The sequence below is a fragment of the Molossus molossus genome, unplaced genomic scaffold, assembly GCF_014108415.1.
Source record: "Molossus molossus isolate mMolMol1 unplaced genomic scaffold, mMolMol1.p scaffold_m16_p_11, whole genome shotgun sequence".
Taxonomy (NCBI): domain Eukaryota; kingdom Metazoa; phylum Chordata; class Mammalia; order Chiroptera; family Molossidae; genus Molossus; species Molossus molossus.
Genome location: NW_023425346.1, coordinates 101,289,929 through 101,310,070, shown reverse-complemented (window position 1 = coordinate 101,310,070; position 20,142 = coordinate 101,289,929). Strand labels below are relative to the sequence as shown.

At 44.4% G+C, this 20,142-nt stretch overlaps 1 protein-coding gene across 3 annotated transcripts in view; it reads right to left on the bottom strand.

Moving 5' to 3' along the window:
- Positions 1-20,142, bottom strand: part of COPS7B (COP9 signalosome subunit 7B) — a 29,600-nt gene that overhangs the window by 7,932 nt on the left and 1,526 nt on the right. Inside the window, exons 2-8 of one of the 3 annotated variants that reach the window (XM_036254674.1) lie at positions 15,480-15,625; positions 15,054-15,334; positions 13,000-13,177; positions 9,782-9,857; positions 6,754-6,842; positions 4,549-4,751; positions 2,071-2,176 (exon numbers count right to left, since the gene is read on the bottom strand). In XM_036254674.1, the coding sequence (XP_036110567.1) occupies positions 2,071-2,176; positions 4,549-4,751; positions 6,754-6,842; positions 9,782-9,857; positions 13,000-13,161 (636 nt within the window). In that variant the 5' untranslated portion in view covers positions 13,162-13,177; positions 15,054-15,334; positions 15,480-15,625. The remainder of the gene's footprint in view (positions 1-2,070; positions 2,177-4,548; positions 4,752-6,753; positions 6,843-9,781; positions 9,858-12,999; positions 13,178-15,053; positions 15,335-15,479; positions 15,626-20,142) is intronic. The other 2 variants (XM_036254673.1, XM_036254675.1) reach the window with 2 other exon arrangements.

The following is a 20,142-nucleotide window of genomic DNA, read 5'->3' as shown; positions in this document are numbered from 1 at the left end:
GAATGGAGAGAAACATTGATCGGTTGCCTCCCACATGCACCCCAACTGGAGATCGAACCTGCCACCTGAGTATGTGCCCTGATTGGAAATCGAACCCGCCACCTCTTGGTGTACGGGACAATGCTCCAACCAACTGAGCCACACTGGCCAGGACCCAATGCTAACATTTTGATCTTAAGGGCTCCAAACAAATTCTGAGGTCACTCCATAGATGTCCAGGCTACAGGTATACAAACAAACGCCCATTAACTCAAAGAGTGGAGCCTGTGTCCCTCCAAGAGGCTAAAAGTGACAACCAGGTGTCACTAAAACCACAATCACACACTTTTATCTTCACTTGCATTTCATCCACCAAATGTTTTCCCTTTCTTCTTTTTCTAGAATGAAATATGTCACCCATTTAAAAAGGCTGTAACATACACGTAGCTTAGAGAAGGATGAAATGAACCCTGCACCTACCACACAGCTTAAGAAGTAGAGCAGTACCAGGGCCCGTAGCCCCATGTGCCCCTGTCCAACTGCACCCTTCCCGCCCCTGTGCCTGGTAACCACCACCCTTCTAGCCATCTGGTTTTTGTTTTTTATAACCCATATTCTTTCTTTCTTTCTTTTTTAATCCTCACCCAAGGATATTTTTACATTTATTTTCAGACAGTGGGGGGGGGGGGGGAGAGAGAAAGAGAAAGAGAGAAACCTGGATGTTGAGAGAGACACATCAACTGGTTGCCACCCACATAACCCCAACCAGGGCCAGGGACGAACTGCAACCAAGGTACGTACCCTCCGCTGGAATCAAACCCGGGGCTCTTTGGTTTGCGGGTCGACGTTCTAAACTCTGAGCCAAACTGGCCAGGGCTAATTATTTCTTAGCAGACATTTTTCTGAGGGAGAATGTACCAATTTTTAAGACATTCTATTGATACTAAAAGTTAAAATGAAGTAAAAAAAAAAGTATCCCTTTTACATCAATGATAAGTTTTACTGACTTCTGAGGATTGCTGCAATTTTAAAGATGCTGTTTTAAGTATCAATTTTTTACATACCTGCAAACATACAATGATCTATGAGTAAAGGGCTACAGCATCATCAGTAATTCTAAATCTGCCCTGGCCTGTTTGGGTCAGCGGTTAGAGAGTCAGCCCACAGACCAAAGAAGTCGAGGGTTCGGTTCTGGCCAAGGGCATGTACTTCGATCCCCAGCCCTGGTCAGGGTTGTTCAAGAGTAACCAATCGATGTCTCTCTCTCACATCAATGTTTCTACCCCCCCCCCCCCAATATCTGAAAATCAATAGATAAATATCCTCAGGTGAGGATTAAAAATACTACTACTAATAATTCTAAATCTATTTCTAAAACAATAAAGTAGTATAAAAACATTTTACTCCTTCATAGAAAACTTTTGCATAGTCCTTTGCTATTTTTCCAGAAAATAAAATATTGATGGTGTTGATCTCTGAATTTGAATTTTCTTGTTCTTATAGTCCAATCTTCAAAACGGTCATTCTGTTTCCACCATAAGTTGAAGAAAAGATACGTGAAAGTTTTCCCTGGATATACATTTCTTGCTATAACACAACCTGGCTGTAGGGGGCTAACATCTACTTTGTATAATTTATTTACTGGCTCGACTTCAGGTACCCCACTGACTTGGTTTATTAATTCAAGTGGCTTATCAGATCTGCTTCACAGTGCTGTCCAAAGCAAATTCAACCAGGGAAGCTGATATCTTGCTGCACACCACAGAACAAAACTAAGAAGAGTTTAGACTGGCACCTCCTTATAGCAATCTTTAAGGTACATCCCCAAATTTGTTTCTTTTGCTCTTCAGCTGCAAAGTGCATGTGTACTGAGGAATCACAACATTCTGTGCTCTCCAAGGCTGCTCCCACTCTGCCAACCGGCAGGCAGAAAGGAGATGGAGAGCACCTTGCACAGAGACCGTGTCACACTCACTTCCACTCCAGCACCAGTGCCTATTTGTTGATGACTGCTTATTTCATCTACAAGACTCACAAGATGAAGAAACAAACGGATCCCCAGGAGCAGGGGAACAAAGTCCCCTTCCTTACCTCTGCCTCCACCTGCTGCTGAGTTCGGCTGTGGTTCTCCTTGTACTGGTTGGCCCTCAGAACTTGCTGCTCGATGCCTAGCAGAACAGCTTCACATCCATCACACCTGCAAAGGAGATAACCAATCCTGAGCCACAGAAAGGCCTGGGAGCTCTCCGCCAGGATCCAAAATCCCACCCCCCATCCCAACTCCTCACAGGTCTTTCTGTAACATCCCCTTTACAGGGCTCTTACCCCCGCACTCCTTCCCAGAAACAAGCGTTTCTAACATAGAGCACATAAAATAGGGCACGTGGAGACAAACATGGAGGATGTGGGGTAGTTTCTTAGAATACAGCTTTAATCTCCAAGCTCTCAATCCCATGGGAAAGTCTTCCATATTGTAAGAGAAAAGGACTTTACACTCTTCTTGATAGAAAAAATTATTTTCTAAAAGCTCCTACTGTGAAGATTGCCCCTTTTAGTAGACATTTAAGTTACTTCCTCACTGTCATCCCCCTCAGTTTCTTTGCCCTACTTTTAATTTTGAAAATTTTGAAAAATGTTGAAAGAATAGTATAACGAATACCCACATATCCTTCACTTAAGATTCAATAGCTGTGAACATTTTGCCCTATTTGTGGTACTGGTCTACATCCCAATTTTTTTTTTTTTTATCCTCATCCGAGGACATTTTTCCATTTTTTGTACAGATAGAGTGGGGGCGGGGGGAGAGAGAGAGAGAGAGAAACATCGACGTGAAAGGGACACATTGAGTGGCTGCCACCCGCACGACCAACCAGGGCCGAGGACAAACTGCAACCGAGGTACGTGCCCTTAGCGGGAACCGAACCCAGGTCTCTCTAGACCGCAGGCCGACGCTTTAACCGCTGAGCCAAAGCGGCCAGGGCTACATCCCAATTTTGTTTCAACATGAACTCCAATGCCTGAACACAAGTTTTAAGATTCTGGACTAATAAACATCCTACAACGGGGGTTAGGATGGCACCTCTGGGTGGAAACATCCTGGGGGCTAAAAACAAGGGAAGCCAGACTATGGACATGAAAACTGTGTCAGTCATCTCAAAAACAGTCTAAGACAGCCCTGGCCGGTTTGGCTCAGCAGTTAGAGTGTCGGCCTGTGCTCCAGAGAGACCCGGGCTCGGTTCCCGCTAAGGGCACGTACCTCGGTTGCAGTTTTTCCCCCAGCCCTGGTTACACTGTGTGAGTGGCAACCACTCGATGTGTGTCCTTTTCATGTTGATGTTTCTCTCTCTCTCTCTCTCTCTCCCTCCCTCCCACTCTATCTGAACAAAAAATGGGAAAATGTCTTCAGGTAAGGATTAAAAAACAGCCTGACAGCCAAGTGCAGTGGTTGAAAAGCTAGATTGTATACACCAGACCATTTTCATGTTAGGGGTATTTTCTAAGTTTATTTCCCATTTATTCTGTATTAAGTTTTTTTGAAAGCTCCTTTTTTGGTCAGAGGTTGTCAAGGGTAGGTGTTTGGGGTCACACCGGGGCTAGAACTTGGGGTAAGGGGTGGGCAGCACATGCCCTGGGGTCCAATAGTAGCTGAAGTGAGGAAAACTTGGTGGGAGGGTGGCATTAGACCCCAGGGAGTCAAAGCTGGGTCATTCATCTCTGGATATACTCCTCTTGGGGATAAGCCAGAGATTTCATCTATTTTATAGAAAATAATTTCCCTCCCACCCTGCACAAAAAGCTAGCCTACTCTGCTTCCTGACCTCCAAAATGCCATGAGCCTGCCAGGGCACATACTCTCCTCACCTCCAACCACACTCTAACCCTGGCCCTCCTTCAAAACTCAGCTAAAACCTCATCTCTGACTAAGCCCATCTGGCTGTATAAGCCCCAAATTATTTAAATAACTTCACAACATTACAAAACCTGAAACAGCTCTTGCAAACATGAAGTTCTATTAAAATAGAGTACATGCAAATACCCCACTTCTTTTTACATACCAGAATACAGTTATACTAACACAGTGTGAGTCTGTGTTTCAACTTAGAATAACCCATTCCTTGTCTTCACTATCCCTCACTACATTTTATAAACACTAGGCAAATGTTACTGATGCTGAACACAGGTTTTCTTACCCAAAGAATCTTACCAACACTAACTTCCTGAGCTTGGTCAAACTCTGAGGCTGAGTCTGCAAAGCACAGGATCCGTGTCACATGGCTAGGCTTCGGAGGCTCCCTGTGCCAACCCTGGGAGTTTTACAGCCCACCATAAAATAGTCCCCAACTGCACCAGGACAAGAACTATTTTACAACCAAGGCACTAGGAGGCCTGAAGTGATTCCTGCTGCCATACAGCTGTAGCCACGAATGTAGCCCCTCACTCTCTGGCTTACTGTCCCAAAGCCCCAGCTCCCAGCCAGCTCCAGCTAATACCTGGAGACTGTATTTCCCCACACAGAAGCTAGATACCCCCTCCCTAAAGAGAAGGGACTCCTCCATCTTTCAGCCTCACCACTCGTGCAAGGTCTTGACAATATTATTGATATCCTTCTTTCGGATGTCACGGCCAATGCAGAAGTCCACTTCTAGCAGCTGGTTTCGCTGGTCCAACTTGCCCTGGATGATGTCAGTGTAGACAGCCTCAATGATGAGGTCTTCCAGTTCCCGGAGATTCCGCATCTCCAGGTCCTTCAGCAGCACGGAGTAGGGGATACACTGCAGATAAGGCCATGTGATATTTATAAAAACCACTGGCAAACATTAAAGAAATGCAGGTATTACCAACATAGCCAACGGCTGCTTCAGGGCTTTGGGAAATGCAGTGCAGTGATAATTATTAACACCTATGGCAACAAGAGATGGATAATGAGCTGTAAGATCTGTGGGATCCAAACAAGACCCATAGCATCTAGGAATGCATTCTCCAGGATTCTCTGCCTCCTGGACTTTGCCCCGCCTTCAGCTTTCATTCTCTGAAGCAAACTCAGAGATGCCAAAGACTCTTTCCAGAAAAGAAAGGAAAAATACTCAGTATATGCTGCTCTTCAACCTTCTAGAAGCTTGCAGACATTGCATAAAATGCCAGATCATCATAAAACTCCAAACAATCTCAGACACTGGGGAGGAGAACTGGGAGCTTACATGGCAGAGCTCAACCTAAAACACATCCAGGCTGCCCTGGCCGGTTTGGCTCAGCGGTTAGAGCGTCCGCCTGCGGTCCGGAGAGGCCCGGGTTCGGTTCCCGCTAGGGGCATATACCTCGGTTGCAGTTTGTCCCCGGCCCTGGTTGGTCGTGCGGGTGGCAGCCACTCGATGTGTCCCTTTCACGTCGATGTTTCCCTCTCTCTCTCTTCCTCTCTCTCACTCCCAATCTGTCTGTACAAAAAATGGAAAAATGTCCTCGGATGAGGATTAAAAAACAAAAACACATCCAGGCTAACACATCCACCTACAGGTGGTCAGCAGTACAGCCAGCTCAGAGGCCATCCTCAAGCTTAGAGTTGTTTTTTCAGACTCTTGCAACTAATGTCAATTCCCAACAACAGTCCTTGACTGGGCTGTAACAACATTCTGCATGACGCCAAGACAACTGAATATCTAAATGTTTAATTTTCTGCAAATCCTGACACATTACTTTTAGTTTGAAAATAAACACAGTGATCAAATCTGAAGAAATTGACAGGGGGAAATGGCTACAGACAAGAGAGTTAACAGCAAACATACCAAAAGGGGTTTTCTGTGACTAAGTCTGAAATCCAGGGGCAGTAGGAGGGCTTACAAAGACAGGTTGTAGAAATAAAGGAAAAAGTTACTCCTACTCTTTGGTACACTTAAGAAGTCCATGATCAGGACAAAAAAAATAAAAAATGGTAATCAACATTTCTTAACAAAATAGGCCTCCTATCTGAAATGCCAGGCTGAGAATTAGGAGTTCGAGATTCAATCAGGTAAAGTGATTTCAGCAATTGAAATAGCAATGCAAGAATAAACATGTAACTCTGAAGCTCCGATCACAGAGGGGAAGTGCAAAAAGCAACTTTTTCAAAGGCCGAGCCCCAGACACTCAGACTGTGATTGGGCAGAGAGCCAAATCAACTATAAACTAACCGAATCTGGATCTTCTTTGCTAATGACTATGAGCAGCTGGTTCAAGGCTGCTTAAGTGAGCAGGGCAGAGAACTCAGATATAGTGGAGTGACAGCTTACAGAAGGTTTGGGTCTAAAGCTAACATGTAAGGCAAAAATTCTGATTAGTATAATTAACCTTGAAAACCCAAGGAAGGCAGCATATTAAAATCTATTTCTCAGTAAGTCCAACATAGCAAGTTTTTCCTCTAGCATTAGCACAGTTCACTGTACACTGAGCAATAAATGAAGTCATTAACTTGCCTTGGGGTGCCCTGCTGTTTGAAAAATACATGTCTTTAGACAGCAGTCTCCCTTCAGAATGGCAAAATGCTCACACCACGTGAGGCACCACGGCATGCCAGAACTGAGACCTGCTGATTCACAATCACTCCTGGGCATATTTCTCCTAAATGGGAGAGTGAGGAATCATCAACACTATTTTAATTATCTTTTTCTCTTTTGTCCTTTGCCAAGCAAATTTTATGCATTTATGCTATGACTCTACTGTGTGTAGCTGGGAATTCCCACACTGATGCCAATGAGAGACCTGTGCTGAAGTGGGGAGACAGGAAAGGATTCGGGACTATACCTTCATTCTCGACGCCAAGCTCACGATGGTAAGGTGCTTCAGCTTATTCTGCTGAGCTGTGCTCAGTTCTGGCAGGCTCTCCTTGTTGGCTGCTCAGTCCCACCCACCACAAAAATCAAGACACAAAATAAAATTAGGATTTCTTTATGGAATAAGCACACCATTTTCCCACACCAAATCTACTACTAAATCAGTCATGACTCTGCACTTACTCATTAGGTAAATGTTCCACGAGCACCTCCTGTCTTCTCTGGAAGACCATGTGCTTCCAAAGAAGACAAGACTCAGTCTCTACACACAAGGAGCTTAATCCCCTGAAAATCCAGGCATGAAAGCACAAAATGATGACAAATACCTTAATGGAATAATATTATTTGTGCCCTTTGTGACATTCAAGCAAGTTCAACACATTTTCACTGAGCATCTGCTCCATGCAAGGCACTGTCTTAAATGATTCAGGGGCACTGAGGATGAATAAGATCTTGTCAAGGCTGCTGTGCTACACACTTCCAGGGGCACCAACCACCTGGAGTTATGTGACTGACTCAGTAGCCCTGGACTTGTCTTCATTGTTACAATCAGATGTTTCAACAGCTACAGATGCAAGGCAGAACTACCAGAAGAAAGGTACCAATTACCAGGAGAGGGCAAAAGGGTGAAGAGAGGGGGAAAGGAGGGAGAAAGGGAGAGCGAGCTAGGAAAAGAGGCGGAGGAGTGAGAGAAAGACAGAAAGGAAGTGAACCCAATCACATTGGGGAGGTACAGGAGAGGGGGAAAAAAATACAGCCCATCTGTTGTGGCTCAGTGGACTGAATGTCACCCCATGGACTGAGAGGTCCTGGTTCGATTCCCAGTCAGGGTACATGCCTGGATTCCGGGCTCAATACCCAGCAGGGGATGTTCAGGAGGCAGCCGATCGATGTATCTCTCTCACATCGATGTTTCTCTCTCTCTCCCTTCCTCTCTCTGTAAAAAAATCAATAAAAACATATTTTTTTAAATGAAAAAATAAAAAATAATACAAAGTTTGAGATGAGCCTTGAAGGATGGGCAAAATTTCAGTAACAGCAATGATGCTAACAACAGCCACGGTGGCAGCAACAGGTAACGTACATGGCAAGCTTTCTTTAGTGTAGACGCACACACAGATACAGACGCACATACACACATCCAGTTAGTCCTCGCAACAACCCCAGAAGATAAATTCTAAACGCTTTCAATTCCTCATCCATACTCTGAATTCCAAAAAGGTGAATCCAAACTCATTTTTTGTTGTTGAGCATGGTGTTAAAATTCATCTGGTAGCAATTCCTGACCTGAATTAAGGTGGGTTTTTTATCCCACTTGTGAATATTCACTTGTTTTGCTACAAAATTATGATTGTGGCCCTGGCCAGGTGGTTCAGTTGGTTGGAGCGTTGTCCCATACACCAAGAGGTTGTGATTCGATTACTGGTCAGGGCACATAACTAGGTTTTAGGTTTGATCCCTGGTTGGAGCATGTATGGGAGAAAACCAATCGATGTCTCTCTCAATACTTTCCTCTCTCTAAAAACCAATAAAAAACATATCCTTGGGTGAGCATTAAAAACAATCATGACTGTGTTTGACTACAGATGCTGCCCACACCCATCAAGGGTGTTGCATAAAAAGGCATACGCAGCCATGGCCAGTTTGGCTCAGCAGTAGAGCGTCGGCCAAGGGCACGTACCTTGCTTTTGGTTTGTCCCTGGCCCTGGGCAGCGTTATGCAGGAGGCAAACAGTCGATGTGTCCCTTTAATGTCGATGTTTCTCTCTCCTCCCTTCCTCTTCCTCTCTCTCCCTCCCACTCTGTCTGAAGATAAATAGAAAAATATCCTCAGGTGAGAATTAAAAAAAAAACAAATGCATCATATTACTTTTTTAAATTCCCCCAAATTCTAAATTCTGAAACATCTAGCCTAAGGAGTGCAGGCAGAGGACTATGGACCTGGATTACTGCAGAGAAGAAAACTGAGGTACAGAAGATTATTTCATTTGCCAAAGGACATGACCAATGGAGGTGGAGCTAGAATATAACATAGGCAGCCTGGTTCCAGAGTCTGTATAATGCTGCCTCTTTACTGAGAACAAAAACAGAGGAAAAACTGGCAAGTGGTAAACTGTCCAGTCTGACAGCAGCTAAGAGTAAGCAGAAATGACCAGCAAGAAAGACAGTGAGAAAGAGGGAAAGTCAGGGATATAGTAGGGAAGGTCCTGAGTCACACCGCTAAAATAAACTATCAGGCTCTTGTCATGCCACTAAAATAAACCAGGGAAGCCAGACAAAACTGGCTTGGGTAGAAGGTAAGTAGCATCTGGACATTTATGCACCTCGATCCTGATATTTATTATTCTAATTTTAAATGACTCAAATGACCTACAGAAGAGAATGAATGAACCAAGGAGATTATGGAGTATGAGGTTATAAAATACTAAAAATGACTCCAGACTTAAAACATGAATAAATGCCTATAAAATAAATGACCAAAGATACAAAATTGTATACATAATCTAATTATACATATAGAACACCCAAGCAGAGTGGGAAAATCCAGCACCATAATGCTATCAGCAGTTTAATGCTGGTACAACTATGAATGACTTTTACCCCCTATTTTCCAAATGTTCTTCAATACAGTATAGTGTTATTATTTTGATAATATTTAAAGTGCTTAAATACTTCACAAGTGGGTATTCTGACATTTCACAACACTCCAAGTGTTCTACAAACACCAGTCCTCAAGAATCTTATCTGGAAAATAACCAAGGGCTATATTTACAGACTAGCATAAACAGTCCCCATTTTACCCACTGGGAAACAAAAGGTGAGAAGGGAGAGTCCTCATGTAAGATCACCTACAGGGCAAAGTAAAACGGGGAATGGCCAGGTCAAAAAGTTCCCACCCCATGCTTTATATCCCAAACCTCAGTGATCCTCATGGAAGCAAAACATCTAAACAGAGAGACATAACTAAGAAAAGTCTCTGGAGAATCTTAACCAACTCACCTATGTAATCTGGGTATGTTCCATAGGCAAACAGGTTCAGCAACTGCAAATACGCAGCATTCGCTCCTTCTGCAAGCTGAGGAGGAAAAGAAACAGTTCACAGACCAAGCTGTCTACCAAACTCCAGTGTTCAATCAGAGGGTGGGTAACCATGTGCAACAGTTCTGTACTGTTTTATTAGCTGGTCCCTTCCAGAGCTTTCATTCTTTGGGAAAAAAATCATTAAGATTATTAAAGCTCCCAATTTAACTTTTCTCGCTCAGGAATACGTTTTGCACTTCACACAGTATGACCAAGGAACTGCTTTTGCTTCCACACACACACAAGCAGTTCATGTTTTCTCAAGATTCCCTTGCCATTAAAATGATCAGTGAATTGCCCAGCTAGTGTGGCTCACTGGCTGAGCATCGACCCATGCACCAAGAGGAAGCCGGCTCAATTCCCGGTCAGGGCACATGCCCAGGTTATGGGCCAAATCCCCAGTGGGGAGCATGCAGGAGGCAGCCGATCGATGTTCTCCATCATCGGTGTTTCTCTCTCTCTCTTTCTCCCTTCCTCTCTCTCTAAAATCAATAAAGAAAAAAATGTTTTTAAATGATCAGTGAAGCAGCCTCATCCACACACCAGTTTGGCAGGTACAACACAAGCCACTAACAATCTAAACTGAACAAAGTGCAGGGTTTGTTCTAAGTTTCAGGACTTTATGTGGACTGTGACACTGGGAGAGATTAGCACAGCATAAGGTATGACAGAAGAGCCAAGTTGGGACAGGAAACCAGGATATCAGGCTACCCAAAATAAAAATGTTCACTAAAATTATTTATTCTTGCCCTAGTTGGTTTGGCTCAGTGGTGGGAGTGACAGCCTGCGGACCAAAAAGTCCCAGGTTTGATTTCAGTCAAGGGCATATGCCTCGGTGGCGGTTCATCCCCAGTCAAGATCGTGCGGGAGGTCCTCAGTTGATGTGTCCCTCTCACATCAATGTTTCTCTCTCTCTCCCTCTCCTTCCCACTCTGTCTGAAGATTAACAGAAAAATATCCTCGGGTGAAGATTAAAAAAAAAAAGTATTTATTCCTCACTAATGCTGGTGGTCAAAGAACTATCTGTAGAAGAAAAACAAGAGCTACTGTTCTGCCTGAACTGCTCTGCCATGCTATCAATCACCGTGACTTGGTTGTTTCTTTTACTCACAAATATGGACCCGTGCCCTGGCCGGTTTGGCTCAGCAGTTAGAACGTTGGCCCTCGGACCACAGAGTCCTCGGTTCGGTTCCCGCTAGGGGCACGTACCTCGGTTGTGGTTCGTCCATGGCCCCGGTTGGGGTCGTGTGGGTGGCAGCCAGTTGATGTGTCTCACAGCGATGTTTCTCTCTCTCTCTTCCTTCCTCTCTCCCTCCTGCTCTACCTGAAAATTAATGCAGGGATGTCCTCGGGTGAAGAGTAAAAAACAAACAAATTTGTTTTTAAATATATATATGGACCCGTTACTCTTCTAATTTACCAAACTCAGTAAAGTCTAAGCAGGAATAACCAAGTCATTCAGTGGACACCAATGAAATACTACTCAATTTTAACCATCTTTTAAAAAAAAGGTTCCAAGAACTACATCCGTAATTTCAGACCACTAAAAGGCAATTATCTTATTCCCAGCTTACATATGGAAAAAAAAATCTATGGAAAGATAAAGATGATTTGCTAAGCAGCCCAATTAGAGCAGGCAACCTAATACCCCAGTCTACCTTTTCAGGTTTATTAACAACCTCCTGAGGTCCTAAATCAGAGGTGGAAGAGACCATCAAATCTAGCTCACACATTTTCAAACAGATGATTACATCCCAGCTGGTGCGGTTCACTGGTTGACTGTTGACCCATGCACCAAGACGTCTCTGGTTCGATTCCTGGTCAGGGCATATGCCCAGTTGGTGGGCCAAATCCCCAGTGTGGGGTATGTAGAAGGTGGCCAATCGATATTCTCTCTCATCAATGTTTTTCTCTCTCTCCCTCTCCCTTCCTCTCTCTCTAATAAATCAATACAGGAAAAAAAAAAAAAAAATATATATATATATATATATATATATATATGGGGGGAAACATCCTAGGAAGTTCCAATAAGCAAACCTTGAATTAGCCATGCACCAAGCACTATGCTGAATCCATGTGAATGAAGTGGTATGTAGGCTTACCCTGTCATTTATGCAAACAATAGGCTACTTTACATAAGGAACTTGAGCATCAGAGGGAGGGGGGTCCTAGAACCAATCCCCCAGGGATACCGAGGTTGGGAAGTAGAGGTTGAAAAGTATAGGTTGCTTTACAGCTCTTTATTCTACCTGGTCATTCTTCACTGGATCATCTCATTTTTTTTTTTTATCCTCACCCGAGGACATTTTTGCATTTATCTTCAGACAGAGCAGGAAGGAGAGGGAGGAAGAGAGAGAGAGAAACATTGATATGAGAGAGACACATCAATTGGTTGCCACCCACACGACCCTAACAAGGGGCTGGAGACAAACTGCAACCAAGGTACATGCCCTTACAGGAACTGAACCCGGGACTCTCTGGTCTGCAGGCCGATGCTCCAACCGCTGAGCCAAACCGGCCAGGGTGGATCATCTCATTTTTAAGGCACAATAACCAAAACTGGATACTCAAGGTTTTAATAAATACAATCAAACAAAGAAGCAAACAAGGCAAAACGGACTACTTTCCAGCTTGTCAGTCATATCCTTTTTACAATTTTACTTTACAAATCTACACAACGTTACCCTTTTCCACAGGAACAATATGTTCCTTATTCATGCTTATGGCAGGTTCAATAGCAATCTTTTTCTGCTATTATGTACCTGACCAGTCTTCCTTGTCTATATTTGTATTAGAGGTTTTTGTCCCTAAGAATACCTGAAATTACCCCTGTTAAATATCAGTCCATGCTTACACTCTGTTTCTAACTTACTAGGTTCAATTGGATTTTCCCCTATATTTCAAATTATTAGCAATTAATTTTACCTCGAGTTTAGATGAAAATGTTGACTAGAAGGAGTCCAGGACATCATCCTTGCTCTCTTTCCCTGTCCACCAATTCCCATCCCTCCCTGAAAAGGGTACCTCACAGGTCCACAATGCTTTGGCACTGAAATTCCTTGGAAACCTGGAGACTCAAAGAAAGGCTTAGAACAAAGAAAATAGAAAATTTGTTTAGATAAAGAAATTGTTCTTACCTCCTGCACATTGGCCAGCTCCAGCAGTTCTCCAAATACATACACTCCAGGCGCCTCCAAGACTTGGCTTATGAGAGCAGTGAGGGCTGAGCCACTAGTACCTTTGGCTAGTAAAATAAACTGTTCCAGGAGATTACTTGAGGGTTTCTGTTCACCTGCCATTCTCTGGCCTTACGATCTGTCCAAAAGAAAAGTGTTTCCATCATCTTCCCTTCTCTTTTGCAAAATCTATGCTTATTTAATCCTGGATCAGATAACAGAATAATTTTATAGTATTAAAAAAAAACAAAAAAACAGTTCCTGAGTCCAGGTGCAGTGACCACTTAGTGAGATGGGCAGGGTTGAACCTGGAGTTAAAGGGATTTTATGCTTATTCTGAAGTTTGAAACATACTTAGTAAAAGTCATTTTATTCCCATCTGACCCTCTCCCAAAGGCAGCATGTTCTAAGCCCTTAAACCTAACCAGGACCTAAAGAAACACACAGGAGTTTCTCAGTAGCTGTTTCATATCCACCTCATTTACAGACTCATTAAGAAAAAGAGAATATTGCCCATACACAGATGTAAGCAAAAGCAATCAGTTACAGCTTCTTCTGTGTCATTAGACTCCCACCTACAGTCAGAGATAAGACAAAAAACAGACCAAGAAAGATGTCTCATTTAACCAAAAAAGTCATGTAAGCATAGAAAAAGAGGGAAAATGATCTTGAAAGATAAGCAGCAATATATTCAAACTAAGAAAATACATGGTGTGAAAGTCCATGAAAAAACACCCTCAGCCCTGGCCGGTTTTGCCCAATGGTTAGAGCGTCGGCCTGCGGTCCAGAGAGACCCAGGTTTGGTTCCCACTAAGGGCATGTACCCCGGTTGCTGTTTGTCCCTGGCCCTGGTTGGGTTGTGTGGGTGGCAGCCACTCGATGTGTCCCTTTCACATCAATGTTTCTCTCTCTCTTCCTCTCTCTCCCTCCTACTCCATTTGAGAAAAAAAAAAAAAAAACTCCCTCAATTTGGCCTCCTACTGATATGTGACATTTTACCAAACTTGACTTCAGAATTTGTGAAACCTCGAGAAAACAATAAAAAGGTCTGAGAAAACAAGATAGTATATTGCCATCCTGAAGACATTAGGGACAGGAGAGTCCCTCAACGGTATAATCTAATCATAGGTTGAGTGTATGTGAACACACACACTGCATACCTACTGAACAGGAATTCTGCAAAAAAGATCACTCCTCCAAGAATGATACGTATTGGGGCAGTATGACAAAAGGAAGGAGAAGAATTATAGTAAAATGAAGCAGAGAACAAGTCAAAGGAGGATAGTTTGGTACAAAAGAAACTAAGTTTTCCTGGGGACGCAGGCACACAGAACTGCAGCAGCCCTTTTACAGTATTAGGGAAAGGTCTTGTCGGAAACAAAACAAGTGAAGTGCCAGGGAATAAAGATTGTTGAGAGGGGAAGAGGAGAAAAGGGGGAAAGGTGGGAGGAAGAAGAGGGTTAGGCGATGGTTAGGAGAGGACGAACGAAAACCTCCTTCCCAGGTGGACACGTGTGAAGAGACTGAATGGAAGGGACTGGGGGTGGAGAGGGATTCGATAAATGGACAAAAATGTCTGTGCCTCCAAGAAAAAATTTCGGCCCATGGAGCAAAGCCCGTGGGAGCAGAGAGGTGAGGAGGCGCAGATAATCGCTTTCTTCTGGAGTGGGACGGTCCGAGGAGGCGGCTAGAGACACAGAGGTGATGAATTCCCGTCGGGGGGGGGCGCTGTTCTGATGGATAGCAGAAGGGCAAAGAGGCAGCTTTTGGAAGTGGAGAAGCGAGAGCAGCCGCGGCGCGGGAGCGGAGGGTCTCGGGCTGGGATGGACTTCCGAGAGGGCGGATCGGCGCTGTGCTCCACACAGGGCGGCGAGTGCTGAGTGAGGAGCCGCGGGGCGCGCTCTCCGGGGCGGGGGCGGGGCAGTGTGGCCGCGGGCTTTCCCGGCGGCGGGCACGAGGCCGGACAGCCCCGACTATCCTGGCCCGCCGGGTCCCGCCTTCTCGCTGGCCCTTACCTGTCCTCGCCACCTCTCGGTCCTCTAGGTCGCTGTCTCGGACTCCCGGCGCCTGCCCGCAGGTTGTCAAGCGTCCATGATCGGCCGGGCGTCCGACGCTTTTCTACCTCCGCCGACCCATCGCCCTTACTGCTCCCCGGGAAGGTTACCGCTGCTGCACTCGAGTTCCGCCCACACTAGGTTCCCCTCGCTGTGTTCACAGCCTCAGACCTCCAGTGGGGCCCGGCCAGGGGAAGAGGTTCCTACCCGACTGTAGCCCAGGAATTGGGGTGGGTAGAGGCCTGAGAAAGGGAATACATCCTAAGCGGTGGTGGGGCCCAAACCGTCACCATCACCGACACCATCACCATCACCATCCTGAACCTGAAATCCACTCCTTTGGCAGAGTTTTGCCCGCCAGGTGCTTCTTATGGTGACCTTACCTACCTTGGGGTATGGAGACATGTTAAGCCCAATAGCAACTGTTCATTCATCGTTTTTCCATGTGCCAAGTGCTGTACATTGTCTTGTTGAATTCTCATAACTCTATGGCCTGTAATATTATCCCCATTTTTCAGGTGCATTAGCTAAACCTAAAAAACCAAAAACCAGTAAGTAACCAAGTCTGCTTTGGAACCTAGGCTATCTGAAGCCAAAGACTATATTATTGACCTCTATTCAGAACGTTTTTAAAAAATAAGCAACAGAGCCCTGGCCGGTTTGGCTCAGCAGTTAAAGTGTTGGGGCGCACAGAGCGAAGGGTTGCAGGTTCAATCCCCGGATGGTCGGGGTCGTAGGCGAGGCAACCAATTGATGTGTCCCTCTCTCATTGATGTTTCTCTCTCTCTTTCTCTCTCTCTCTCTCTCACCTTCCCGCCCTTCCACTCTATCTGAAAATCGATGGAGAAATATCCTAGGGTGAGGATTAACAATAAATAAATAAATAAATAAATAAGCAAGCAAGAGATGGGTTGTGACCAAAATGACATTTGTGGCTGCATTTGGGACTTATCAACTCCCCTAGAAGATGGCTAGGGAATTGCTACATAACTGAATACTTAAGCTGATTCCTCTAAAGTACAGTATACCCCACAGACTTTCAGGTATTATTGTTTGTTTGTTTTTGAGAATACATTTATTAAAGCTGGGGACAGTAAAACAAGAAAGGGCCTAGGACAGAAGAAGCAACAGGAGAGAGCCTAGGCGGGCTGCTCTGGCTCCCTAGGAACGTCATGGGGAAGAAGTGAGCCAAGGCGGGGCTGCTGTCAGCTCCCTGGAGAGTCAGGGAAGGTGAGCCCAGGACAATCTGCCACTGCCCACTGATCCCCTTGTTGCAAGTCTGGTGGGAACCCTTAGAGTTTTGAAGAAAGAAAACTCATTCAAAAATGAGATTCAAGTGGGCGTCCCCCAAGGAGGATGACTGACTATCAGTTCTTCAAGATGAGAAAAAGACCTCTGTTTGCCTTTTGTGCATCAGACAGGACAGATGCAAAGGAGCCTAACACCAACCCATTCATTTATTTAAAAATTTTCTTTAGCACCTATTATGTTCTAGAAGGTTGTATGAAGAAAACACAAGTTTCTTGCCCTTAAAAGCTTCATGTTAAGTGTTATGAGAGACAACACTTTGGGAGCACAGGAGAGAGTATGTTGAGGAAGAAAAAACAGGCACTTTCAAGGCAAAATTGGGAAGAAAGGGAGGTAGTGATCACAGTCACAGAGGCTGGCACAATGCAACATATACTGATGCAGAAAAGAAACCCAGAATAGCGGGAACCAAGGTTTCAGAAATGAGGGACACAGAGCTGAAGTCACATTATCCAGGGTCTTGAAAACCACAGGCCTGGCACTATACCAAATAAATACCTAAATACAGCAAAGTTCCTACCTAAGGGAACTCACTGCCCCCTGGGAGAGACAGGCCTGTTTTGCTATGACAGATGGTTGCCACGGGCATCTGGGAGTACAGGTAAGGCTCTCCATAGGGAGAGGTGATTTAAGGCAGGCTTCTGGAGGAGGTAAGGCTTGAGTTGTGCCTGGAAGAATAAGCAAGCATATCACAAAGGGTGTAGCCATATAAAAGAGTATTTCTTTGATCTTAAGGGCACTGGGGAGCTAGTTAGGATTTTTTAAGCTGTGGAGAGGTATGAATAATGGCCATTTTAGAATAATCACACCAGCTATTATAGGAATGGATTGGATGTGGAACTAACTGGAGTAGGGAAATCCTTGAGGTGACTTGATATATTCCAGATAAGAGACTGTGAGATCTTGAACAAAAGTAGTGGCGGTTGGCCATGTAAAAGAAAGGATGTTGGGCCCTGGCCAGTTTGGCTCAGCGGTTAGAGCGTCAGCCTGCGGTCCGGAGAGACCCGGGTTCGGTTCCCACTAAGGGCACGTACTTCGGTTGCAGTTTGTCCCCGGCCCTGGTTGGTCGTGCGGGTGACAGCCACTCGATGTGTCCCTTCACGTCGATGTTTCTCACTCTCTCTCCCTCCCACTCTATCTGTACAAAAAATGGAAAAAATATCCTCGGGTGAGGATAAAAAAAAAAAAGGATGTTGGAGACATTCAGACCGTAGAAGCTATCAGACTTGATGACCAGTGAAAGCAGAGAAAGGGAAGGAGGATTCTGTCGGGGGAGGGCACAGCTGTCTGGAGGTGGTGTTTGGTGGTGGAAAGAAGACAACTAAGTTCTGTTTGAGTCTATAAGTATTCTGGCAGTGCCTCCACTCTCTCCAGAACAATGTCCAGACTCCAAGGCTGCAGCTAAAGCCCTTTGCAGTATGCCTCCTGCCTACCCTCCTGGCTTTGTCACCCTCTGCACAGCCCAAACTCAAGGCCTTCCCATGTCCTACACAACCTACACCCTACCTTCCCTCACTCACAGCAGGGCATCAGGCTTGATCTGTCTTCTTTGCAAATCTCTTCCCTCATATTTACCCGTTAAAATCCTACCAACAACACCCCAGAGTCAAAGATGGCATCAGTAGTACCACTAAGGAGAAGAAACTCAGGGATGTCAAAATAGGGGAGCTGCCAAGCTGGATACTGATGCGGGACTCCACCCCTAAAGGCACTGCTGAAGAATTTCAAAGAGGTTACTACGATATTACAAGTATATCAATATCAAGAAAGGGAGCATAGCTGGGGTTTCTATGGTACTGGCAACTTGTCCCTGGGGTTTCTATGGTGCTGGCAGCTTCAGTGCTTTTCCACTACTGCTCTTCTTACAAGGAACTCAAATGTGAGCAGCGACTGAAGAGTACCACTGAAGACGGCCCAGCGTGGACTCCACACTCCTGACCATGACCTTTGCTCAACACCTCTGAATCCTTTCATATCTATGGTTAAGAAATGTTTTTAATAAAATCCTACCAACACTGTACACAAAGATTTCTTAAACTTTTTGTAAAAAGCATTAATCGTAAAAGTAAACACTGAACGATTGCACTAGAATTAAGAATTTCTATGCATCAATAGACACCAGTAAGGAGAGTGAAAAGACAAGCTACAAACTTGAAAAGATATTTGCAAGCCTATATCAGACAAAGAACTTCACATCTGGACTGTATAAAGAACTATAAGTCAATAAGAAGACAAACAGCCCAGTAAAAAAAAGTACACAAAAGATGTGAACAAGTATTTCACAGAAGATGACATTTAAATAGCCAATAAGGCCCTGGCCAGTTTGGCTCAGCGGTTAAGAGTGTCGGCCTGTGGTCCGGAGAGACCTGGGTTCGGTTCCCGCTAAGGGCACGTACCTCGGTTGCAGTTTGTCCCTGGCCCTGGTTGGGTCATGCGGGTGGCAACCACTCGATGTGTCCCTTTCGCATCGATGTTTCTCTCTCTCCCTCCCACTCTATCTGAATGAAAAATGGAAAAAATGTCCTTGGGTGAGGATAAAAAACCAAACAAACAAAAATAAAATAAAATAAATAGCCAATAAGGACATGGAAAGGCCCTCAACACCAGACATTGTAAATAAGAACTGTATGTTATGAAATGCCACATTTAACCAAAATGTCTAAAAATAAAAGAATGACAACACCTTGTATTGACAAAGATAAGAGTCAACTACAACTTTAAAAAAAAATAATAATCATGCATTATTTTATTTTTTTATATATATTTTTTCTATTTCAACTAGAACTCTTACATTGCTGGAGAAGGTGAAAATTGGTACAAACACTTGCAAAACTGACAATATCTACTATTGCTGATCACCATACAAGCCAGCAACTCCTCTCCTAGAAATGAATGCACAAGTTGAGAAAAAGAAACATAAAAATGCTATTACAACCCCTGGCCTAGTAGTTCGGTTGGTTAGAGCATCAACTGGCTATACCAAAAGTTGCAGTTTCGATCCCAGGTCAGAGCACATACAAGAATCAACCAATGAATTGGTGAATAGGTGAAACAAATTGATGTTCCTCTCTCAACAATCAATTTTAAAAAAAACAATCAAGCCCTGGCCAGTTTGGCTCAGCAGTTATAGAGTGTCGGCCTGCAGTCTGGAGAGACCCAGGTTCGGTTCCCGCTAGGGGCACGTACCTTGGTTGCAGTTTGTCCCTGGTCCTGGTTGGGTTGAGCGGGTGGCAATCACTCGATGTGTCCCTTTCACATCGATGTTTCTCTCTCTCTCTCCCTCCCACTCTATCTGAACAAAAGATGGAAAAATGTCGAGGATTAAAAAAAAAAAAAGCTGTTACATACATATGGATGAATGTCACAAAAATACTGATGAATGAAAAAAGACACATATTGTATTATATTTAAATTATATTCAAGAATAGGCAAAACTGATCTATGATAACAGAAGTCAGAAGAGTGGTTATTGGGATGGGAGAATACAGGACTAACTGGGAAGAGGCACAAGGAGTGCTGGAATACTTTGACTTGGGGGGAGGGGTGAAACAGGTGTACACATATGCAAAAATTGTGCCCTTACTGTATGTTAAAAATCTAAAGATAAAATTTTTTAACAGAGAGTCGGGCCAGTATGGCTCAGTGGTTGAGCATCAACCCACGTACCAAGAGGTGGCCGGCTCGATTCCTGGTCAGGAGACATGCCCAGGTTGTGGGCCCAATCCCCAGAGGGGGGCGTGCA